At 43.4% G+C, this 26,053-nt stretch overlaps 1 protein-coding gene across 1 annotated transcript in view; it reads right to left on the reverse strand.

Annotated features, from left to right (window-relative positions):
* The window catches only part of LOC128664465 (neuronal acetylcholine receptor subunit beta-4-like), a 139,271-nt gene that overhangs the window by 73,720 nt on the left and 39,498 nt on the right, over positions 1–26,053 (reverse strand). Inside the window, exon 2 of the mRNA XM_053719292.1 lies at positions 18,612–18,757. Coding sequence (XP_053575267.1) covers positions 18,612–18,757 — 146 coding nt within the window. The remainder of the gene's footprint in view (positions 1–18,611; positions 18,758–26,053) is intronic.

Below are 26,053 nucleotides of genomic sequence, written 5' to 3' on the forward strand. Positions count from 1 at the left end.
GCGCTCTCTCTCTTTCTTTCCCCTCTTTTGCGCTGTCCCCCCTATCTTTCGCTCTCTCTCTCCCCTCTCTTTTGCTCTCTCTAACCTTTCTCCCCCTTCTCTTTTGGTCTCTCTATATCCCCTCTTTTGCTCTCTCTCTCCCCTTTTTTTGCTCTCCCTCTCCCTCTCTTTTGCTGTCTCTCTCCCTCTCTTTTGTTCCCTCTATCCCCCTCTTTTGCTCTCTATCTCTCCCCCTCTCTTTTGCTCTATCTCCCCCCTCTCTTTTGCTCTCTTTCCCCCTCTCTTTTGCTCTCTCTCCCCTCTCTTTTGCTCTCTCTCCCCCCTCTCTTTTCTTCCCTCTCTTTTGCGCTCTCTCTTCTCCTCTCTTTTGCGCTCTCCTTCATCTCTTTCGCACTTTCTCTCCCCCTCTCTTTTGCTCTCTCTCCCCCTCTCTTTTGCTGTCTCTCTTCCTCTCTTTTGCTCTCTCTATCACCCTTCTTTTGCTCTCTCTCCCTCTCTCTTTTGTTCTCTCTCTCCCCATTCTTATTTTCTCTCTATCCCCCCTCTTTTGCACTCTCTCTCCCCTATCTTTTGCTCTCTTTCCCCTCTCTCTTTTGCTGTCTCTCTCTCTCCTCTCTTTTGCTCTCTCTCACTCTCTTTTGTTCTCTCCCCTTTCTTTTGCTCCCTCTCTCTCCCCCTCTCTTTTGCTCTCTCTCCCTCTCTCTTTTGCTCTCTCTCCCCTCTCTTTTGCTCTCTCTCCCCCTCTCTTTTCCTCCCTCTCCTTTGCGCTCTCTCTCCCCCTCTCTTTTCCTCTCTCTCCCCCTCTCTTTTGCTGTCTCTCCCCCTCTCTTGTGCTCTCTCTCCCCCTCTCTTTCCCCCCTCTCTTTTGCATGATCTCTCTCTCCCCTCTTTTGCGCTCTCCCCCCTCTTTTGCTCTCCCCTCTCTTTTGCTCTCTCTCTCCCCTTTCTCCCCCTCTCTTTTGAAGTCTCTCTCCCTCGCTTTTGCTCTCTCTCCCCTCTCTTTTGCTTTATCTCTCTCCCCTCTCTTTTGTTCTCTCTCTCCCCTCTCTCTTTTGCTCTCTCTCTCCCCTTTCTCCCCCTCTCTTTTGCTCTCTCTCCCCTCTCTTTTGCTTTATCTCTCTCCCCTCTCTTTTGCGCTCTCTCTTCCCCTCTCTTTTGCGCTCTCCCCCCTCTCTTTTGCTCTCTCTCCTCTTTCTTTTGCTCCCTCTCTCTCCCCCTCTCTTTTGCTCTCTCTCCCTCTCTCTTTTTCTCTCTCTCTCCCCTCTCTTTTGCTCTCTCTCCCCCTGTCTTTTCCTCCCTCTCCTTTGCGCTCTCTCTCCCCCTCTCTTTTGCTCTCTCTCCCCCTCTCTTTTGCTGTCTCTCTCCCTCTCTTTTGCTCTCTCTCTCCCCCCTCTTTTTTGCTCTCTATCCCCCCTCTTTTGCACTCTCTCTCTCCCCTTTCTTTTGCTCTCTTTCCCCTCTCTCTTTCGCTGTCTCTCTCCCCTCTCTTTTGTTCTCTCCCCCTCTCTTTTGCTCTCTCTCACCCTCTCTCTTATGCTCTCTCCCCCTCTCTTTTGCTCTCTCTCTCCCCTCTCTTTTGCTCTCTCTCCCCCTCTCGTTCCGCCCTCTCTTTTGCATGATCTCTCTCTCCCCTCTTTTGCGCTCTCCCCCCTCTTTTGCTCTCCCCTCTCTTTTGCTCTCTCTCTCCCCTTTCTCCCCCTCTCTTTTGAAGTCTCTCTCCCTCGCTTTTGCTCTCTCTCCCCTCTCTTTTGCTTTATCTCTCTCCCCTCTCTTTTGTTCTCTCTCTCCCCTCTCTCTTTTGCACTCTCTCTCTCCCCTTTCTCCCCCTCTCTTTTCCTCTCTCTCCCCTCTCTTTTGCTTTATCTCTCTCCCCTCTCTTTTGCGCTCTCTCTTCCCCTCTCTTTTGCGCTCTCCCCCCTCTCTTTTGCTCTCTTTCCCCCTCTCTTTTGCTCTCTCTCCCCTCTCTTTTGCTCTCTCTCCCCCCTCTCTTTTCTTCCCTCTCTTTTGCGCTCTCTCTTCTCCTCTCTTTTGCGCTCTCCTTCATCTCTTTCGCACTTTCTCTCCCCCTCTCTTTTGCTCTCTCTCCCCCTCTCTTTTGCTGTCTCTCTTCCTCTCTTTTGCTCTCTCTATCACCCTTCTTTTGCTCTCTCTCCCCCTCTCTTTTGTTCTCTCTCTCCCCATTCTTATTTTCTCTCTATCCCCCCTCTTTTGCACTCTCTCTCCCCTATCTTTTGCTCTCTTTCCCCTCTCTCTTTTGCTGTCTCTCTCTCTCCTCTCTTTTGCTCTCTCTCACTCTCTTTTGTTCTCTCCCCTTTCTTTTGCTCCCTCTCTCTCCCCCTCTCTTTTGCTCTCTCTCCCTCTCTCTTTTGCTCTCTCTCCCCTCTCTTTTGCTCTCTCTCCCCCTCTCTTTTCCTCCCTCTCCTTTGCGCTCTCTCTCCCCCTCTCTTTTCCTCTCTCTCCCCCTCTCTTTTGCTGTCTCTCCCCCTCTCTTGTGCTCTCTCTCCCCCTCTCTTTCCCCCCTCTCTTTTGCATGATCTCTCTCTCCCCTCTTTTGCGCTCTCCCCCCTCTTTTGCTCTCCCCTCTCTTTTGCTCTCTCTCTCCCCTTTCTCCCCCTCTCTTTTGAAGTCTCTCTCCCTCGCTTTTGCTCTCTCTCCCCTCTCTTTTGCTTTATCTCTCTCCCCTCTCTTTTGTTCTCTCTCTCCCCTCTCTCTTTTGCTCTCTCTCTCCCCTTTCTCCCCCTCTCTTTTGCTCTCTCTCCCCTCTCTTTTGCTTTATCTCTCTCCCCTCTCTTTTGCGCTCTCTCTTCCCCTCTCTTTTGCGCTCTCCCCCCTCTCTTTTGCTCTCTCTCCTCTTTCTTTTGCTCCCTCTCTCTCCCCCTCTCTTTTGCTCTCTCTCCCTCTCTCTTTTTCTCTCTCTCTCCCCTCTCTTTTGCTCTCTCTCCCCCTGTCTTTTCCTCCCTCTCCTTTGCGCTCTCTCTCCCCCTCTCTTTTGCTCTCTCTCCCCCTCTCTTTTGCTGTCTCTCTCCCTCTCTTTTGCTCTCTCTCTCCCCCCTCTTTTTTGCTCTCTATCCCCCCTCTTTTGCACTCTCTCTCTCCCCTTTCTTTTGCTCTCTTTCCCCTCTCTCTTTCGCTGTCTCTCTCCCCTCTCTTTTGTTCTCTCCCCCTCTCTTTTGCTCTCTCTCACCCTCTCTCTTATGCTCTCTCCCCCTCTCTTTTGCTCTCTCTCTCCCCTCTCTTTTGCTCTCTCTCCCCCTCTCGTTCCGCCCTCTCTTTTGCATGATCTCTCTCTCCCCTCTTTTGCGCTCTCCCCCCTCTTTTGCTCTCCCCTCTCTTTTGCTCTCTCTCTCCCCTTTCTCCCCCTCTCTTTTGAAGTCTCTCTCCCTCGCTTTTGCTCTCTCTCCCCTCTCTTTTGCTTTATCTCTCTCCCCTCTCTTTTGTTCTCTCTCTCCCCTCTCTCTTTTGCTCTCTCTCTCTCCCCTTTCTCCCCCTCTCTTTTCCTCTCTCTCCCCTCTCTTTTGCTTTATCTCTCTCCCCTCTCTTTTGCGCTCTCTCTTCCCCTCTCTTTTGCGCTCTCCCCCCTCTCTTTTGCTCTCTCTCCCCTTTCTTTTGCTCCCTCTCTCTCCCCTTCTCTTTTGCTCTCTCTCCCTCTCTCTTTTGCTCTCTCTCTCCCCTCTCTTTTGCTCTCTCTCCCCCTCTCTTTTCCTCCCTCTCCTTTGCGCTCTCTCTCCCCCTCTCTTTTGCTCTCTCTCCCCCTCTCTTTTGCTGTCTCTCCCCCTCTCTTGTGCTCTCTCTCCCCCTCTGTTTCCCCCCTCTCTTTTGCATGATCTCTCTCTCCCCTCTTTTGCGCTCTCCCCCCTCTTTTGCTCTCCCCTCTCTTTTGCTCTCTCTCTCCCCTTTCTCCACCTCTCTTTTGAAGTCTCTCTCCCTCGCTTTTGCTCTCTCTCCCCTCTCTTTTGCTTTATCTCTCTCCCCTCTCTTTTGTTCTCTCTCTCCCCTCTCTCTTTTGCTCTCTCTCTCCCCTTTCTCCCACTCTCTTTTGCTCTCTCTCCCCTCTCTTTTGCTTTATATGTCTCCCCTCTCTTTTGCGCTCTCTCTTCCCCTCTCTTTTGCGCTCTCCCCCCTCTCTTTGCTCTCTCTCCCCTTTCTTTTGCTCCCTCTCTCTCCCCCTCTCTTTTGCTCTCTCTCCCTCTCTCTTTTGCTCTCTCTCTCCCCTCTCTTTTGCTCTCTCTCCCCCTCTCTTTTCTTCCCTCTCCTTTGCGCTCTCTCTCCCCCTCTCTTTTGCTCTCTCTCCCCCTCTCTTTTGCTGTCTCTCTCCCTCTCTTTTGCTCTCTCTATCACCCCTCTTTTGCTCTCTCTCTCCTCCCTCTCTTTTGCTCTCTCTCCCCCTCTTTTTTGCTCTCTATCCCCCCTCTTTTGCACTCTCTCTCTCCCCTTTCTTTTGCTCTCTTTCCCCTCTCTCTTTCGCTGTCTCTCTCCCCTCTCTTTTGTTCTCTCTCCCCCTCTCTTTTGCTCTCTCTCACCCTCTCTCTTATGCTCTCTCCCCCTCTCTTTTGCTCTCTCTCTGCCCTCTCTTTTGCTCTCTCTCCCCCTCTCGTTCCCCCTATCTTTGCGCTCTCTCTCCCCTCTCTTTTGCTCTCTCTCTCCCCCTCTCTTGTACTCTCTCTCCCCCTCTCTTTCCCCCCTCTCTTTTGCACGCTCTCTCTCTCCCCTCTTTTGCGCTCTCCCCCTCTCTTTTGCTCTCTCTCACCCTCTCTCTTATGCTCTCTCCCCCTCTCTTTTGCTCTCTCTCTCCCCTCTCTTTTGCTCTCTCTCCCCCTCTCATTCCCCCCTATCTTTGCGCTCTCTTTCCCCTCTCTCTTTTGCTGTCTCTCTCTCTCTCCTCTCTTTTGCTCTCTCTCGCTCTCTTTTGTTCTCTCTCTCCCCCTCTCTTGTGCTCTCTCTCCCCCTCTCTTTCCCCCCTCTCTTTTGCATGATCTCTCTCTCCCCTCTTTTGTGCTCTCCCCCCTCTTTTGCTCTCCCCTCTCTTTTGCTCTCTCTCTCCCCTTTCTCCCCCTCTCTTTTGAAGTCTCTCTCCCTCGCTTTTGCTCTCTCTCCCCTCTCTTTTGCTTTATCTCTCTCCCCTCTATTTTGTTCTCTCTCTCCCCTCTCTCTTTTGCTTTCTCTCTCCCCTTTCTCCCCCTCTCTTTTGCTCTCTCTCTCCCCTCTCTTTTGCTTTATCTCTCTCCCCTCTCTTTTGCGCTCTCTCTTCCCCTCTCTTTTGCACTCTCCCCCCTCTCTTTTGCTCTCTCTCCCCTTTCTTTTGCTCCCTCTCTCTCCCCCTCTCTTTTGCTCTCTCTCCCCCTCTCTTTTGCTCTCTCTCACCCATCTCTTTTGCTCTATCTCCCCCTCTCTTTTCCTCCCTCTCCTTTGCGCTCTCTCTCCCCCTCTCTTTTGCGCTCTCTCCCCCTCTCTTTTGCTGTCTCTCTCCCTCTCTTTTGCTCTCTCTATCACCCCTCTTTTGCTCTCTCTCTCCTCCCTCTCTTTTGCTCTCTCTCTCCCCCCTCTTTTTTGCTCTCTATCCCCCCTCTTTTGCACTCTCTCTCTCCCCTTTCTTTTGCTCTCTTTCCCCTCTCTCTTTCGCTGTCTCTCTCACCTCTCTTTTGTTCTCTCTCCCCCTCTCTTTTGCTCTCTCTCACCCTCTCTCTTATGCTCTCTCCCCCTCTCTTTTGCTCTCTCTCTCCCCTCTCTTTTGCTCTCTCTCCCCCTCTCGTTCCCCCTATCTTTGCGCTCTCTCTCCCCTCTCTTTTGCTCTCTCTCTCCCCCTCTCTTTCCCCCCTCTCTTTTGCACGCTCTCTCTCTCCCCTCTTTTGCGCTCTCCCCCTCTCTTTTGCTCTCTCCCCTCTCTTTTGCTCAATCTCTCCCCTTTCTCCCCCTCTCTTTTGCTGTCTCTCTCTCCCTCGCTTTTGCGCTCTCTCCCCTCTCTTTTGCTCTATCTCTCTCCCCTCTCTTTTGTTCTCTTTCTCCTCCTCTCTTTTGCTCTCTCTCTCCCCTTTCTCCCCCTCTCTTTTGCTGTCTCTCTCCCTCTCTTTTGCTTTCTCTCCCCTCTCTTTTGCTCTCTCTCCCCTCTCTTTTGCTTAATCTCTCTCCTCTCTCTTTTGTTCTCTCTCTCCCACCTCTCTTTTGCTGCCTCTCTCCCTTTCTTTTGCTCTCTCTCTCCCCCATATTTTGCTCTCTCTCTATCCCCCCTCTTTTGTTCTCTCTCTCCCCCTCTCTTTTGCTCTCTCTTTTCTCCCTCTCTTTTCCTCCCTCTCTTTTGCCCTCTCTCTTCCCCTCTCTTTTGTGCTCTCCCCCTCTCTTTTGCTCTCTCTCTCTCTTTCCCCCCTATCTTTTGCTCTCTCTCTCCCCCTCTCTTTTGCTCTCTCTCCCCTTTCTTTTGCTCTCTCCCCTCTCTTCCCCCTCTCTTTTGCGCTCTCTCTCAATGTCTTTCTCTCCCCTCTTTTGTGCTGTCCCCCCTCTCTTTTGCTCTCTCTTCCCTCTCTTTTGCTCTCTCTCCCCTTTCTCCCACTCTCTTTTGCTCTCTCTATCTCCCCTCTTTTACTCTCTCTCTCTGTCTCCCCTTTCTTTTGCTCTCCCTCCCCCTCTCTTTTGTTCTCTCTATCCCCCCTCTTTTGCTCTCTATCCCCCCCTTTTTTTTGCTCTATCTTGCCCCCCTTGTTTTTCTATCTCCCCCCTCTCTTTTAATCTCTCTCCCCCTCTCTTTTGATCTCTCTCTCTGCCCTCTCTTTTTCTGTCTCTCCCCCTCTCTTTTCCTCCCTCTCTTTTGCACTCTCTCTCCCCCTCTCTTTTGCGCTCTCTCTCTCTCCCCCTCTCTTTTGCTCTCTCTCCCCCTCTCTTTTGCTGTCTCTCTCCCTCTCTTTAGCTCTCTCTCCCCCTCTCTTTTGCTCTCTCTATCTCTCTCCCCCCTCTGTTTTGCTCTCTATCCCCCCTCTTTTGCACTCTCTCCCCTTTCTTTTGCTCTCTTTCCACTTTCTTTTGCTCTCTTTCCCCATATATTTTGCTGTCTCTCTCCCCCTCTCTTTTGCTCTTTCTCTCCCCCTCTCTTTTGCTGTCTCTCTTCCCCTCTCTTTTGCTCTCTCTCATTCCCCCCATCTTTGCGCTCTCTCTCCCCTCTCTTTTGCGCTCTCCCCCTCTCTTTTGCTCTCTCTCTCCCCCTCTCTTGTGCATGCTCTCTCTCCCCCCTCTTTTGCGCTCTCCCCCTCTCTTTTGCTCTCTCCCCTCTCTTTTGCTCTCTCTCTCCCCTTTCTCCCCCTCTCTTTTTGCTGCCTCTCTCCCTCTCTTTTGCTCTCTCTCCCCTCTCTTTTGCTCTCTCTCCCCTCTCTTTTGCTTTATCTCTCTCCCCCTCTCTTTTTCTCTCTCTCTCTCTCCCCCCTCTCTTTTCCTCCCTCTCTTTTGTGCTCTATCTTCCCCTCTCTTTTGCGCTATCCCCCCTCTCTTTTGCTCTCCCCCCCTTTCTTTTGCTACCTATCTCTCCCCCTCTCTTTTGCTCTCTCTCCCCTCTCTCTTTTGCTGTCTCTTTTCCCCTCTCTTTTGCTGTCTCTCTCCCTCTATTTTGCTCTCTCTCTCCCCCATATTTTGTTCTCTCCCCCTATCTTTTGCTCTCTCTCTCTCTCCTCCCTCTCTTTTCCTCCCTCTCTTTTGCGCTCTCTTCCCCTCTCTTTTGCACTCTCCCCCTCTCTTTAGCGCTCTCCCCCCTCTTTTTTGCTCTCTCTTCCCCTCTTTTTTGCTTTCTCTCCCCCTCTCTTTTGCTGTCTCTCTTCCCCTCTCTTTTGCTGTCTCTCTCCCTCTCTTTTCCTCTCTCTATCCCCCCAATTGTGCTCTCTCTCTCCCCCTCTCTTTTGCTGTCTCTTCCCCCTTCTCTTTTGCTCTCTCTCACCCTCTCTTTTGCTCTCACTCTCTTTGCCCCCTCTCTTTTGCTCTCTCTCTCTCCCCCCTCTCTTTTGCACTCTCTCTCTGTCTTTCTCTCCCCTCTTTTGTGCTGTCCCCCCTCTCTTTTGATCTCTCTCTCCTCTCTTTTGCTCTCTCTCTAACCTTTCTCCCCCTGTCTTTTGCTCTCTATCTCCCCTTTTTTGCTCTCTCTCTCTTCCCTTTCTTTTGCTCTCCCTCCCCCTCTCTTTTGCTATCTCTCTCCCTCTATTTTGCTTTCTCTATCCCCCTCTTTTGCTCTCTCTCCCCCCTCTCTTTTGCTCTCTCTCCCCCTCTCTTTTGCTCTCTCTCTCCCCCCTCTCTTTTGCTCTCTCTCTCCCCCCTCTCTTTTGCTCTCTCTCTCCCCCTCTCTTTTGCTCTCTCTCTTTCTCTCTCTCCCCTCTCTTTTGCTCTCTCTCTCCCCCACTCTTCCCCCCCCCCTTTTGCTCTCTCTCTCTCCCCACCTCTTTCCCCCTCTCTTTTGCGCTCTCTCTCTCTCTGTCTCTCTCTCCCCTCTTTTGCACTCTCCTCCTCTCTTTTGCTCTCTCTCCCCTATCCCCACTCTATGTTGCTGTCTCTCTCCCCTCTTTTGCTCTCTCTCTCCCCTTTCTTTTGCTCTCCCTCCCCCTCACTTTTGCTGTCTCTCTCCCTCTCTTTTGCTCTCTCTATCCCGCCTCTTTGTCTTTTGCTCTCCTATCACCCCTCTTTTGAGCTCTCTCACGCCCGCCTGGCCCCGCCCATGTCACACCCGGCCTCACCCGTGTCACGCCCTACCCCGTCCGTGTCACTCTCGGATCCCACCCGCGTCACACCCCCTCACACCATTCAGCACTCTGCATATTTAGGCTAAGTAAACCAATAAGTTTATCTGTATTAAACATATGCTTTTTATTCTTATTGCTTTTAAACTTACATATGGTAATATCACATTTATGTATTTGGCTCAAAACATAAGATAGAACATTTGTTTACACCTCAAGCAAAATATAGGCATAGAATTAATATCTGCACAGGAAAACTGATGGCTGGAACATAGAATAACTATAGGGCCAGGATTCTGTTCAATTGCAGATATTGTATATTTTGCTTATCAACATATAGTTACCAGATTTGACCCATATACATCCATATCTACATTTTTAATAACCTTAGATGTGATAACTCAGTAGTGGTATATTTTTATTCCTATATAATCGCAGCCTTAAAGGGACAGTACACTGTAAAATTGTTTTTCCATTAATGTATTTTAAATGACTTGTTATACCAACTGCAGAGTATAAAATATTTGAGAAATTCCATTGTCATGCTTTTTTGTGTATATGAAGTAGCTGATTTTGTGCTTTGAAACCACAGCCTATTACAATGGGTTGAACTTAAAGGTGATATCAAATCTCATTATGTTTTAAGTTTGTGTAAACAGACTTTCTTCCTTAGCTTTTATTTGGCTGGAACACCAAAGCTCAATACATAAAGAGAACAATGGAAAATGATAATTTTATTACTTAACTATCCTGCATCCCACAGAGTGTAATCTCTTCTGCTGGCTGTGTATACTTAGGCTATTCAATAGCCTATACTCCAGTATTAATTTGTTCAGTGTAGGTGGCGATACCCCAGGCTAAATCAGCTATTTCAAATGCTGAAATATGAGTAAAGGAGTTACTTGTAACCAATTTAATACACTCTAGCAGGTTAAAAGGATCATTGGGAATAATTTAAAGGGGAGAAATTTTTTGGGTGAACTGTCCCTTTAATGACCTGTATTTCTTTCCAAAGATATGGTGAGTCCACGGCTTGAGTAATTACTGTTGGGAATATCTCTCCTGGCCAGGAGGAGGCAAAAAGCACCACAGTTAAACTGCTAAGTATCACTCCCTTACCCACAACTCTCAGTCATTCTCTTTGCCTTCGGTGCATGGAGGAGGTGAAGTTTGGGTGTCTGAAGAAAAATTTTGATTTAATCTACAATCAAGTTTTGGGGTATAGCCATATTCCACGTCATTCAAGCAGTTAGGAACTTGTAAAGAGGTACTTACTGCGTTTTCCTAACAATTGCTGCCCTAGTTTAGAAAGCCAGAGTTGGCTACTCTGTTCTTTCTTTTTCAAAGGTCTCTGTGAAAAACTGTGTCTTCTCATACCTTGTAACTGTCTACATGCCGGACAACGGAGCAGGTAAGTGCTTTTTCTTCAAGTTAAGGAGACCATGCACTGTAGCATGTGTCAGACTAAGATTTAAACTCTTAAAAAGAAAGTGTAATTTTTTTTTATTAAGCTTTATTTTCTGACACATATTTACTTGATAAAACAATACAAGTTTAAATTGAAATTAAGGCTGGATTATTTATTTCAGCAGCTTATTCACTTCCCCTTTGCGATAAAATAAAATGATGCAACATTTTAAACTGTCAGGTTTGAAGAAACTGATATTTCTGGTACTCAGTGTACCAGGAAGTGGTGCCTCTCTGTGTTGCAGCAGTAATTTAAGCTCGGCAGTTGCGGTCACATGACCGACTTTACTTTATAACATTTCTGAGGAAAAAGTAGTTTTTCTCCATTTCTTGGTGATCCAGTCTTAATTGGTAACGGTAAGGCTACCTTAGTAATTGAGGTTTGGGGTTGCCTGAGGGATATTTTAGAAGTTTATTTCATGTTTATTAAATGTTTTTTCTTAACTTTTCTCACATAATGTTAGCTGGGGATCGATCCTAATTTGGGCTAAAATTTAAAGTGTATTTTTTCCTTGACTTATTTTAATTGAATATTAAAATCTTTGAAACTTATCTGTACAAGTTTATTTACTGTTTCACAAAATGTCTCATATGGAGCAAGAGCCTGCTCTCATGAATTCATGCTTATTATGTTTAGATGCTCAAATTGCAGCTCCTATGCAATTTTGTTCTTCATGTCAAGAAAACCTTACAATATAAAGGTAACATTTTTTAGCTTAATGTCTCTCAGGATGATGCTGTTAAAATAATACCTCAGCTTTGTCCTGCTATGTCCCAAGCCTCAATTGCATCACATGCAGTGCCCTTCGGTTCCTCTATAAATCCTAGTGGAGTTTATTTAAAATCAGAAATTGCTGCCCAAGTATCTTCAGCTGTATCTGCGGCATTAGCTGCCAAATCTAGAAATTCAGAAAGTTAGGTGCCTGTCCTCAGTTCTGCTTCCCAAGTTGCCCTTTCTCATAAGTCTGATGAGGAAGATGCATCGGGACTTTCTGAGGGTGAAATCTCAGATTTGGACAGTATAATTCCTTCTTCTGAGACTGAGGTGGTATCCTTCAGATTTAAGCTTGAACACCTTTGTGTATTGGTAAAGGAGGTTTTAGCTACTTTAGATGACTCCGATACCCCTGTCGTTGTCACTCCTAAGAAATCTAGTAAGCTTCTATGATGAACCTTCCGCTTCTGAGGTTTTTCCTTTGCCGGACCGTGCTAGGGAGATTATCTCACAGGAATGGGAAAAAACAGGATTGTCTTTTTCCCCGTCTCCCATTTTTAAGAAAATGTTTCCTGTCGAGGACTCCATTAAAGACCCTTGGTATACTGTACCCAAAGTTGAAGGGGCCATTTCCACTCTGGATAAGAGAACCACTATTCCTACTGAGGATATCTGATCTTTTAAGGATCTGATGGACAAGAAGCTAAAGGCTTATTTGAAAAAGATTTATGTTCATCAAGGTCTCCAATGGCAACCTGAAGTGTGTATTGCCAACGTGACTAGTGCGGCATCTTATGGGTTGGACGCCTTGTCTGAATCTCTTCAAGTAGAGACTTCCTTGGATAAAATTCAAGATAGGATTAAAGCTCTTAACTTGGCCAATTCCTTTATTGCAGATGCCATTTTACAGGTTGTTAGACTAGGATATAAAACTTTTAGTTTTGCTGTCCTAGCCTGCAGGGCGTTATGGTTGAAATCCTGGTCTCCGGACGATTCCTCTAAAGTCAAGCTTCTGGCGATTCCTTACAAGGGAAAAAACTTGTTTAGACCGGTTTGGCAAAAATGATCTCTGATATTATGGGTGGAAAACAAGATAAGAAGAATAGGCCTAAAGGACGTCAGAGTAATTTTCGTTCCTTTCATAACTTCAGAGGAAGGCCTTCCCCTTCTTCTTCCAAGCAGGAACAATCCAAGTCTTCTTGGAAACCCAATCAGTCTTGGAACGAGGGGAAACAATTAAAGAAACCCGTAGCTGACTCCAAATCAGCATGAAGGGTTTGCCCCCGGTCCGGGTTTGGTCAGGTGGAGGGCAGAATTTCTCAGTTCTCTCAAGCCTGAATATGAGATGCCCCAGATACATGGACTGTGGACATAGTATCCAAGGGTTACACATTGGAATTCAAGACTTTTCCACCCAGAGGCAGATTCCATCTCTCAAGATTACCTGCAGACCAGATAAACAGAGAGGTGTTCTTGAAATGTATACAACATCTTACCTCCCTGGGAGTGATAGTTCCAGTTCCATTGCAGGAACAGGGACCCGGGTTCAACTCCAACCTATTTGTGGTTCCCAAAAAAGCGGGAACTTTCCATCCCTTTCTAGACTTGAAATGTCTAAACAAGTTTCTCAAAGTTCCATCCTACAAGATGGAGACTATACGCTCCATTCTTCCTTTAGTACAAGAGGGTCAGTTCATGACAACTAATGGATTCGTATCTCCATGTTCCTATTCACAGGGACCATCACAGATTCCTGAAATTTGCCTTTCTGGTTCTGGTGGCTCTTTTGGCAGTGATCCATTCTCGTGGAATTGCTGTGGCACCCTACCTGGACAACATATTGTTTCAGGCGCCATCTTTTCAACAAGCAAAATCTCACACAGAGATATTGTTGTCTTTTCTTCATTCCCACGTATGGAATGTGAATCTGGAAAAAAGCTCCCTTCCCCCTGCTACAAGAGTAGTGTTCTTAGGGACCACAATAGATTCTCTATTGATGAAGATTTTTCTGACAGAGGTCAGGAAAAAAATAATAATTTCCAATTACCTTTCTCTTCAGGTTACTGCTCATCCTTCAGTGGCTCAATGTATGGAGGTAATCGGTCTGATGGTGGTTTCCATAGACATCATTCCTCCAGTTGTACATGCTCAGACAATGGAATGGCGACCATGCGGATCTATCTCAGAGAATAGAGTTAGATCAGTCATCAAGGGACTCTCCCGTAGTGGATTTCTCAGGAACATCTGTCTCGGGGCACATGCTTTCGGAGACCTTCCTAGATTATCGTGACCATGGACACCAGCCTGCTGGGCTGGGGAGCAGTCTGGAACTTGTTAAAAGCTCAGGGCCTTTGGACTTGGGAGGAGTCTGCTCTTCCCATCAACATCTTGGAGTTGAGGGCGATTTAAAATGCTCTATTGGCTTGGCCTCAGTTGTCTTCAGCCCAGTTTATCAGGTTCCAGTCAGACAACATAACCTCTGTGGCATACATCAATCACCAGGGATGAGCTCGGAGTTCCATAGCCATGTAGGAGGTTACTTGGATTCTTCAGTGGGCAGAGACCCACAGTTGCTATCTATCTGCCATCCACATTCCAGGAGTAGACCACTGGGAAGCGGATTTTCTGAGCAGACAGACATTTCATCCCGGGGAGTGGGAACTCCATCCAGAGGTGTTATCCAGCTTAGTCCTCAAATGGGGGGTGCCGGAGTTAGATCTGATGGCGTCCCATCAGTACGCCAAGCTTCCAAGGTATGGTTCAAGGTCAAGAGATCTGAAGGCTGTTCTGATAGATGCTCTGGTGGTTACTTGGGTTTTCAGGTTGGCATACCCGTTTCCTCCATTTGCTCTCCTTCCACAAGTCATTGCTCGTATCAAACAGGAGAGGGCGTCAGTGATTCTAATAGCCCCTGCGTGGCCTCGCAGGATCTGGTTTGCAGACCTAGTGGAGATGTCATCTCTCCCACCTTGGAGACTACCTCTGAGGAAGGACCTCCTAATTCAGGGTCCCTTCCTTCATCCAAATCTCATTTCTCTGAATCTGACTGCTTGTAGATTGAACGCTTAATTCTGTCTAAGCGTGGTTTTTCTGAGTCTGTCATTGAGACCATGATTCAGGCTTGCAAGCCTGTTACTAGTTACTTGTTTTTTGAAGCATTTTGTAGCATAAACTGCGCTGAGTGTAGTATGCCTTGCTATTTACTGGCTATACTCTTTTATTGGTCATATGTAGGAGTGACACTTTTCCTTGTATATGATAACAAATTAGTATTTGCTTCAGTATTAGCAAATTATTTTATATACAGTAAATTAATGTTACAGAATGAGTTCACTAAAGGCACAGTGATCTAAAGCTCTCTGCTCAGGTGAGATGATGTAACAAGTCTTGTCAGTAATATGAGTCCCCTCAAAAGGCTTTAGAAACACACATTTTATTGTGAGACATGTTTATGTCACTATGTAATGATCTTTATGTGAAGGAGAGATTCCTACATTACAATACAAGGTCTAAAGAAAATCCCAAATATTGTGTATTCTCTCCATGTCGGCGAGTTTTTTTTTTATCATTGAGACCTTAGGCATCATGACACCAGAAATCAAATACAGTCACAGTCCCTTGGTCTTCTGATATGATAAAAAATATTCAGCAAGTTCAAAGGTGTGTAAAAAATACAGCATTTCTTGAAACTATAAAAAGAAAAATGAATGTTTTTTGCGTATTGTGTGAACCATCATATGCTGTTGACCTTTTCATGGTCTGAGCTCATTTTGCTACTGTTATGGTAGCGGAAATGACTTGTTTGTGGCCACAATGTTTGCAAATTGGTTTCTAGACTTTGAAAGTACGGCAATTACGTTTTTTAACTGCCATGTTGGCCGGAATCAGTAGTTAAGAAGCAGTGGTCGTAAGTCCATCACCTCTGAGGTGATGGACTGCAATAATCCCGATCAGATACGATCGGGATGATTGACACCCCCTGCTAGTGGGCGATTGGCCCAAATGTGCAGGGGGCGGCATTGCACAAGCAATTCACAAGAAATGCTTGTGCAATGATAAATGCTGACAGCGTATGCTGTCGGCATTCAGCAAATCATGTCCGCCCGCCATTTGTTAAATCTACCCCCTTGTATGAGGAGGACAATATACATGTTTGCACTTAAATTGTGAAATTATTGTATGCATGAGAGGTTGTTGTGCCAATCCTAAGTGTAACTAATGATTTCTTTAAAATATTAATTGGAGTGATGAATTTACTTCTAAATATTAATGTATTATTCTTCATATTAGCATATCTTTCTCTTGGTCTAAAATGTCTAGCAATGGAGGTAAAAACTCATTTAGGCTATCACTAATAAGCCAAAGATGCGCTAAGGTTAAAGGGACATTAAACACTAAAAAAATGCTAGAATGAATGGTGCATTCAAAGAAAAGATTAGTCTGAGAATAACATGTAGATGTATTTTTTTAAAGTTTCATTAGCTGTTTAAATATTTACAAAATAAGTGTAAAGTTGTAATGTCTTTAAAACAATGGGAGCTGCCATGTTATAACTTAGGTTACCTTCTCTGCTGTGGCCAATTAGGGACAGTTATAAATAGGTCACTAGAGTGTTTAGCCAATTCCTGTGTGGAATATAACAGGGTTCTGTCCTTCCATTTCTAACATGAACTGAAATGTTCACAATTTTAGAATGGAATTACAGGAAAGAGGGACAAAATAAATAATGAACGTTTATTGCAGAGTTTTTTTTACACATACATTTTATCATTTTGTATTACCATCTAAAAGTGTTTAATGTCCCTTTAAGGTATGCTAAACCGAGGGCACACTAAGCTGAAGGTCAAATAGTGTAATTCTTCACTAAGTTTAAAACTATGCTTTTCTAATGGAATATATATATATATTTATCTGTGTGTGTGTTTGCGCACAACAGCCGACGTGTGATGACAAGCTCAATGCTCTTATACTGACAGACCATACACAGCACACAGAATAGTCAGCACTCGCTTGGATGCACACAGCTAGGCTAAAAGCATAAAAGTGAAGACTTTGTAACAGCATTTGGCAAAATAATGATAAGTCCAAGAACCACTTTACGGTCTCCTCTAACCTGGGTCCTAACCTAGGGGAGGTTACAAATAGTTGTGTCACCCTTGGGATTTCGCTGTGTATTTGGTTGGAGAGCAGTGTGTGTTGACTGTAGGTTAGGACCCAGGTATGGAAAACTGAGTGAATATAACAGCTGGGGGTACATGGAGGGGATTACTTTTTTTTTTTTTTTTTTTACATTCATCCAAAAACAAGTGCACATTTCTAGTTATCATGCCCCTACAGTTAAGCAATCATACGTACATCCATATACACATGTGAATAATACATATCTATTGGATCATCACAGCCTGAAGCATCCTCCAACAGCTGCAGAGGTGAGTCTCATGGCTGGTTATTCTTCATTTTGTAGATAGAACTAAGAGCTCCCAAACATCCCACATTATGAAGAATAGTCCTGTTGCCCTGAATGCAACACTACCTTTCCTGTAAATGTCCTGGTTTAATTGCCCAGCTACCCCAACTCCATCCAGGCCTGCACTGGCTCTTCCCTTGTTTCATGCTGACTTTACCACCTTCCTTCCCGGTACAAGCCGGGAAACACTGTGAGGTCTGTAACACTGTAAGGGGGATATTTATCAGAGGTCTGGCGGACCTGATCCGACAGTGCGGATCAGGTCCGCCAGACCTTGCTGAATGAGGAGAGCAATACGCTCTCTATATTCAGCATTGCACCAGCAGCTCTTGTGAGCTGCTGGTGCAACGCCGCCCCCTGCAGATTCGCGGCCAGCAGGGAGGTGTCAATCAACCTGATCGTACTTGATCGGGTTGATTTACGGCGATCTCTGTCCCCCTGCTCAGAGCAGGCGGACAGGGTTATGGAGCAGCGGTCTTTAGACCACTGCTTCATAACTGCTGCAGGCTCGCCAGAAACAAGGGCCCTCAAGCCATCTGAAGCTTGATAAATGGGCCCCTAAGTTTAGAAATAGTGCAAAGCAATTCCAGTGCCGTTGTTGGTGTCATAAAGAGCTGCTATACAAAATGCTCCTACTAAACATTATTAATGTTAGAGCAATAATGTAATGAGCATACGGCACACTGGCAATAAAACTATAGGTTATGTACATTGTGTCCGTCTGCAACACAAGCTTTGAGAGCTGCCAGTGTTAAAAAAGGAAGCAGGACTGGCAGTTTAGAGCATCACAAATACTAAATATGCCACTGACACAGAGGACAATATGAGGACACAAAGCACTGGCGAGTCAGATTGTTGCCCTCAAGATATCTGCTGACAGCCCAGTTAGAAAATATCATTTATCTTGCAGTATAGCAAATGCACAGATGGACTGTTATCCCTTGTGAAATATTTATTTTAATGCTTTGTCTGTCTTTAATATGTAAGTGAAATTCATCCTGTAATGTTTTTATGTCTTACTTTTCCGCCGCCATTGATTTTGTTTTTCATGTTGATCAATTGCTTTCTAGATTCCCATCTTACTGTTGTTTTAAGCCAATAAGCAATCATCTGGCTTGGAAAACAGCTGCAATGATCCAAAATAATATTTTATCGCATCTTTACTGCAACATCTGTATCTCCTTCACACCCAGCCAAAACCCTACATAGCTAAATAAACTGCTTCTCTAAAGTTCTTAGAGGGACCTTGTAGTACTGATGAGACATCTTAGATATTCTTAGCAAACCAGAGAGAGTTAGATCATCAGTCCCTAAATATCCTAACAGGTTAGAAAACTGCTATTTCCAAAACGTCCATGTGATCACTAGTTAAAGGGACAGTCAACACCAGAATTTTTGTTGTTTAATAAGATAGATAATCCCTTTATTACCCATTCCCCAGTTTTGCAAAACCAACACTGTTATATTAATACTCTTTTTACTTCTGTGACTAACTTGTATCTAAGCATCGTCTGACCGCCCCTAATCACATGACTTTTAGTTATTATCTATTGACTTGCATTTTAGCCAATAAGTGCAGTGTCTGCCACTAGCCACGGGCGTGATCACAATGCTATCTATATGGCCTACATGAGCTTGCTCTCCCCTGCTGTGAAAAGTAAATAAAATAGAGGCGGCCTTCAAGGGCTCAGAAATTATCATATGTGCCTTCCTAGGTTTGCTTTCAACTAGAATACCAAGAGAACAAAGCAAAATTGTTGATAAAAGTAAATTGGAAAGTTGTTTAAAATTACATGTCCTATTTGAAAAATGAAAGTTTTTTTTGGACTTGACTGTCCCTTTAAAGAGGAGATTGTTTCAGTGATGGGTTACATGCAACCCTAAGTTTACTGCCTATACCCAGTATCAGACTATAGATTTACCAGAAGGGGAGAGCCCCCCATGGGTCCCCATGAAGAGGAGTGCTACTTTTGGCCCCAAAACTTTTAAACTTGTACTAATTGCAAACTGTAATAAGAAAACCTTGAAAAGTTAAAGGAAACCATAATAGAAGCAGAAGGTTATTACAGTAATGAAATGGCAGGGTAATAAGAATGAACAACATGTACAAAATGTGCATACTGATGAACCCAATTGCTCCTTTTGTTATGTCAATATCGATCTACTTTAGACTTGCGTGCGACAGTAATTTTACCTTCATCATAATAGATGCTGACACTGTGGTACATAACTACGTCAATAGGATTCTGTAGAATCTTACCACACTGATGAGCTGGGCCAAAGACAACTGGAGCTTGATGGAGACCAACTGGGTGTTGTTATACGCTGGCCGGATGAGTTTATTGTATCTGTCTTTGTTTAGCAGCGTGTTCATTAATCTTTCTTCTGAATCTGCTGCTCTGCTACCTAAACAGCAACACAGAGATAACATGAGTTACATATTATTTCTATTGTTATTGGCTAATTACATTGAATAAATTACTTACATATTATTTTTGAGGCCTAACAAAAGGTATTCTCAACTGCAGTCCTCAAGTACCTCTAACAGCCCATATTTTAATAACTACAGCACAGGTGAAATAATCAGCTAATAGGTGAAAACAGGTTAGTAACTATGGTTACTGATCAGCTGATTATTTCCAATGTTCTCTAATTAAGATATCATACAAATCTGGCCTGTTAGGGGTACTTGAGAAACACTGCTTTACAGGGAGTGCAGAATTATTAGGCAAATGAGTATTTTGTCCACATCATCCTCTTTATGCATGTTGTCTTACTCCAAGCTGTATAGGCTCGAAAGCCTACTACCAATTAAGCATATTAGGTGATGTGCATCTCTGTAATGAGAAGGGGTGTGGTCTAATGACATCAACACCCTATATCAGGTGTGCATAATTATTAGGCAACTTCCTTTCCTTTGGCAAAATGGGTCAAAAGAAGGACTTGACAGGCTCAGAAAAGTCAAAAATAGTGAGATATCTTGCAGAGGGATGCAGCACTCTTAAAATTGCAAAGCTTCTGAAGCGTGATCATCGAACAATCAAGCGTTTCATTCAAAATAGTCAACAGGGTCGCAAGAAGCGTGTGGAAAAACCAAGGCGCAAAATAACTGCCCATGAACTGAGAAAAGTCAAGCGTGCAGCTGCCAAGATGCCACTTGCCACCAGTTTGGCCATACTTCAGAGCTGCAACATCACCGGAGTGCCCAAAAGCACAAGGTGTGCAATACTCAGAGACATGGCCAAGGTAAGAAAGGCTGAAAGACGACCACCACTGAACAAGACACACAAGCTGAAACGTCAAGACTGGGCCAAGAAATATCTCAAGACTGATTTTTCTAAGGTTTTATGGACTGATGAAATGAGAGTGAGTCTTGATGGGCCAGATGGATGGGCCCGTGGCTGGATTGGTAAAGGGCAGAGAGTTCCAGTCCGACTCAGACGCCAGCAAGGTGGAGGTGGAGTACTGGTTTGGGCTGGTATCATCAAAGATGAGCTTGTGGGGCCTTTTCGGTTGAGGATGGAGTCAAGCTCAACTCCCAGTCCTACTGCCAGTTTCTGGAAGACACCTTCTTCAAGCAGTGGTACAGGAAGAAGTCTGCATCCTTCAATAAAAACATGATTTTCATGCAGGACAATGCTCCATCACACGCGTCCAAGTACTCCACAGCGTGGCTGGCAAGAAAGGGTATAAACGAAGAAAATCTAATGACATGGCCTCCTTGTTCACCTGATCTGAACCCCATTGAGAACCTGTGGTCCATCATCAAATGTGAGATTTACAAGGAGGGAAAACAGTACACCTCTCTGAACAGTGTCTGGGAGGCTGTGGTTGCTGCTGCACGCAATGTTGATGGTGAACAGATCAAAACACTGACAGAATCCATGGATGGCAGGCTTTTGAGTGTCCTTGCAAAGAAAGGTGGCTATATTGGTCACTGATTTGTTTTTGTTTTGTTTTTGAATGTCAGAAATGTATATTTGTGAATGTTGAGATGTTATATTGATTTCACTGGTAAAAATAAATAATTGAAATGGGTATATATTTGTTTTTTGTTAAGTTGCCTAATAATTATGCACAGTAATAGTCACCTGCACACACAGATATCCCCCTAAAATAGCTATAACTAAAAACAAACTAAAAACTACTTCCAAAACTATTCAGCTTTGATATTAATGAGTTTTGTGGGTTCATTGAGAACATGGTTGTTGTTCAATAATAAAATTAATCCTCAAAAATACAACTTGCCTAATAATTCTGCACTCCCTGTACATTATAGTTTATTAAAATTTCAATTAAATTAATAGCCACCATTTAAACCATCAGAAATTCTGTGGGACCTGCGCTGCATGACTTTTCACAGGGTGTTCACCTCTTAAAGCCATTTCAATTTGTTAGGAAACAAACAGAAAACTGTGAATTTCAATTTTCTTACAGCAAAACTTTGCATTGAGTTAAAGGGATTTCAAGCTCAAAAATGTTATTTTGTAATTCAGACAGACCATACCATTTTTTTAAAAAAAGAGGCCGGGCGGGCGCGTGCACGGGGAGGGAGCGGGTGGGAACCACTACGCTACAGAAAGTTTTTTCTTAGAAGTGGGGATCAAAGGGGTTTATATATTTATTTGTTGATCGGTTTGGCTGGTGGGGTATTGGACTGTGGGGGGGAAGCTACACTACAGAAACAAATAAAAAATAATAATAAAAAAAACATTTTTATTTGCAAACTGGGTACTGGCAGACAGCTGCCAGTACCCAAGATGGCCCCAATAAGGCAGAGGGGGAGGGTTAGGGAGCTATTTTGGGGGGATCAGGGAGGTTGGGGGCTAAGGGGGGACCCTACATAGCAGCATATGTAAATATGCTAAAAAAAAAAAAAAAATTTTTTTTAATACCTTTTATTTTAGTACTGGCAGACTTTCTGCCAGTACTTAAGATGGCGGGGACAATTGTGGGGTGGGGGAGGGAAGAGAGCTGTTTGGGAGGGATCAGGGGGTGGGATGTGTCAGGTGGGAGTCTGATATCTACACTAAAGCTAAAATTAACCCTGCAAGCTCCCTACAAACTACCTAATTAACCCCTTCACTGCTGGCCATAATACACATGTGATGCGCAGCAGCATTTAACGGCCTTATAATTACAAAAAAGCAACGCCAAAGCCATATATGTCTGCTATTTCTGAACAAAGGGGATCCCAGAGAAGCATTTAAAACCATTTGTGCCATAATTGCACAAGCTGTTTGTAAATAATTTTAGTGAGAAACCTAAAGTTTGAAAAAGTGAACAATTTTTTTTTATTTGATTGCTTTTGGCGGTGAAATGGTGGCATGAAATATACCAAAATGGGCCTAGATCAATACTTGGGGTTGTCTACTACACTACACTAGAGCTAAAATTAACCCTAGAAGCTCCCTACATGCTCCCTAATTAACCCATTCACTGCTGGGCATAATACACGTGTGGTGCGCAGTGGCATTTAGCAGCCTTCTAATTACCAAAAAGCAAAGCCAAAGCCATATATGTCTGCTATTTATGAACAAAGGGGATCCCAGAGAAGCATTTACAACCATTTATTCCATAATTTCATGAGTTGTTTGTAAATAATTTCAGTGAGAAACCTAAAGTTTGTGAAAAAATTTGTGAAAAAGTAAAATTTTTTTTTTATTTTATCGCATTCGGCGGTGAAATGGTGGCATGAAATATACCAAAATGGGCCTAGATCAATACTTTGGGATGTCTTCTAAAAAAAAATATATACATGTCAATGGATATTCAGAGATTCCTGAAAGATATTAGTGTCCCAATGTAACTAGCGCTAATTTTGAAAAAAAGTGGTTTGGAAATGGCAAAGTGCTACTTGTATTTATGGCCCTATAACTTGCAAAAAAAGCAAAGAACATGTAAACATTGGGTATTTCTAAACTCAGGACAAAATTTAGAAACTATTTAGCATGGGTGTTTTTTGGTGGTTGTAGATGTGTAACAGATTTTGGGGGTCAAAGTTAGAAAAAGTGTGTTTTTTTCCATTTTTTCCTCATATTTTATAATATTTTTTATAGTAAATTATAAGATATGATGAAAATAATGGTATATTTTGAAAGTCCATTTAATGGCGAGAAAAACGGTATATAATATGTGTGGGTACAGTAAATGAGTAAGAGGAAAATTACAGCTAAACACAAACACCGCAAAAATGTAAAAATAGCCTTGGTCCCAAACGGACAGAAAATGGAAAAGTGCTGTGGTCATTAAGGGGTTAAAATCCCATACTCTATCTGAATCATGAAAGAAATATTTTGGGTTTCAAATGACTTTAATTAAACAGCAGCATTCAAATAAATGCATCAGAAAACACTTTATTGAGCAGATTAACTCAAGTTTTTTGGCTTTTTTAAATTTCAGTAGAGATGACCTCTTGGCGGTCTATTGTTTTAATCTCCATTTCTTGTCTTACTGGTGTTGCCCATGTTCTTCTGGGGCCCTGTAATGCTTGCACCTTCTGGCCATGGCTTTACCTATCTATACATTTAACTACATTTTGGGGGTTAAACACATAGGTGACGATTATATTGTTGCACATAATGAATGATCCACTGAAAATCGTTAATTATTCCTGTTTATTGTCCCTCAACTGACCAGATTTTCCAGCTTGGTGCTTTTCTAAATATCACCCAGGGTTTACCATTTGCACCTCTCGTTGAAATCAAAAGAACACACTAAAGGAGAATTAGAACCACATTTACACTATACAAAGTACTGTTTAACGCCTTACGAACAATGACTAAAACGTACGTTGTTTTAACTACTAGACATTAAAGCACAAAGAGAAGGCAAAATACAGTAGTGTGAAAGTATTCTGTAACCAAATCTCTTTGTACAGTGTCTAAAGTAAACATAATTTGCCAATGAAACTTCTGAAATTTGAATCCATCGTGATAAGTGTTAAAGGGACACTGAACCCAATTTTTTTCTTTCATGATTCAGATAGAGCATGACATTTTAAGCAAATTTCTAATTTACTCCTATTATCAAATTTTCTTCATTCTCTTGGTATCTTTATTTGAAATGCAAGAATGTAAGTTTAGATTCCGGCCCATTTTTGGTGAACAACCTGGGTTGTCTTTGCTGATTGGTGGATAAATTCATTCACCAATATAAAAGTGCTGTCCACAGTACTGAACAAAAAAAAGCTTAGATGTCTTTTTTAAATAAAGATAGCAAGAGAACGAAGAAAAAATGATAATAGGAGTGAATTAGAAAGTTGCTTAAAATTGCATGCTTTATCTGAATCACAAAAGAAAAAAATTGGGTTCAGTATCCCTTTAAATAATATGAATACTATTTTTATATAGGCATGATGGGTATACTGGGCATGTTTATCCAATGATTATCACCTAGATTACGAGTTTTGAGCGATATAGGGAAAGTAAATAACGCCACAAAAGTTGCATTTTTTAACCCCCTATAGAGCTGCCATTACAAGTTTAAAAAAACCCGGCTTCTGCGGGTGATATGGCTGCGTTGAGCTCCATACCGCACACAAAAGCAGCTGTGTTTTGACGTGCTTGTGCACGCTTCCCCCATAGACATCAATGGGGAGAGCCGGCAAAAAAAGTCTAACACCTGCGATCGCGGAAACAAAAGCTCCGTAACGCTGCCCCGTTGATGTCTATGGGTAAAAAGAAGAGTTTAAACCTAACACCCTAACATAAACCCAGAGTCTAAACACAGCTAATCTGCTGCCCCTGACATTGCCAATACCTGACTACAGTTATTAACCCCACTCCCGATATCGCCGCCACCTAAATAAAATTATTAACCCCTTATCTGCCACTCCCGATATCGCCACCACTATACTGAAGTTATTAACCCCTATTCTGCCGCAGCCCAACATCGCTGCAACTGTATTAAAGTTATTAACCCCTATTCCGCCGCTCCCGATATTGCTGCCACCTAAATAAAGCTATTAACCCCTAAACCTCTGGCCTCCCACATCACTACAACTAAATAAACCTATTAACCCCTAAACTGCCAGCCCCCCACATCGCAAAAACCTAAATTAAACTATTAACCCCTAACCCTAACCTAACCCTAACATAACCCTAACCATAACACCCCCTAACTTTAACATAATTAAACTAGATCTAAATAAAAACTTACAATTATTAACTAAATAAACCTATTAACCCCTAAACTGCCAGCCCCCGACACTGCAACAACCTAAATTAAACTATTAACCCCTAACCCCCCCCAACTTTAAAATAATTAAAATAGATCTAAATTAAATTTACAACAATTAACTAAATAATACCTAGTTAAAACTAAATTCTTACCTGTGAAATAAAACCTAAGCTAGCTACAATATAACTAATAGTTATATTGTAGCTAGCTTAGGTTTTATTTTTATTTCACAGGTAAGTTTGTATTTATTTTAACTAGGTAGACTAGTTAGTAAATAGTTATTAACTATTTACTAACTACCTAGTTAAAATAAATACAAACTTACCTGTCAAATAAAACCTAACCTGCCTTACACTAAAACCTAACATTACAAAAAATAAAAAACCTACCATTACAAAAAAAAACAACAACGAAATTATCCAAAAAAATAAAGAATATTCCTATTCCAATACCCTTGAAAAAAAACCACCCCAAAATAAAAAAGCCTAATCTAGAATAAACTACCAAGGGCCCTTAAAAGGGCTTTTTGGGGGGCAATGCCTTTTGTAGGGCATTGCCCTGAGTTAAACAGCTCTTTTGCACCAAAAAGAATACAAACACCCCCTAACACTATACAAACCCCCACCCCCCAAACTACCAAGGCTCTTAAAAAGGGTCTTTTGGGGTCCTTTATAAGTTCCTTTTGTATGGCATTGCCCCTGAGATAAACAGCTCTTTTGTTTAAAAAAATACAAACACCCCCTAACACTATACAAACCCCCACCCCCCAAACTACCAAGGGCCCTTAAAAGGGCCTTTTGGGGGACCCTTAAAAGGGCCTTTTGGGGGACCCTTTAAAGGGCCTTTTGTAGGGCATTGCCCTACGTTAAACAGCTCTTTTTCTACAAAAAATAAAACACCCCCTTAAAAATATACATTACACAAAATAAAAAGCAAAATCATACAAAATAAAAAAGAATTACAACTAATCTAACAGCCCTAACAAAATAAAAAAGCACATCCAAAATAAAAATAAAAAATCCCTAGCCAACAATAAACTACCAATGGCCCTTAAAAGGGCCTTTTGTGGGGCATTGCCCCAAAGATATCAGCTCTTTTACCTGTAAAAAAAAACACAAAGACCCCCCCAACAGTAAAACCCACCACCCAACCAACCCCCCAAAATAAAAACCTAATTCTAAAAAAACCTAAGCTACCCATTGCCCTGAAAAGGGCATTTGTATGGGCATTGCCCTTAAAATGGCATTTAGCTCTTTTACTGCCCAGACCCTAAACTAAAAAATAAAACCCACCCAATAAACCCTTAAAAAAACCTAACACTAACCCCCTGATGATCCACTTACAATTTTTGAAGTCCAGCTTGAACGATCTTCATCCCTGAGTTGAGGTCCTAATCCATGCAGCAACAAGTCTTCATCGAGACGGCCTCTTCAATCTTTATCCCGGTGGCGACATCCTGATCCAAGTGGCGAGAAGTCTTCATCCAGACGGCCTCTTCAATCTTCATCCAGGCGGCATCTT

Source organism: Bombina bombina, chromosome 6 (genome assembly GCF_027579735.1).
Source record: "Bombina bombina isolate aBomBom1 chromosome 6, aBomBom1.pri, whole genome shotgun sequence".
Taxonomy (NCBI): Eukaryota; Metazoa; Chordata; class Amphibia; order Anura; family Bombinatoridae; genus Bombina; species Bombina bombina.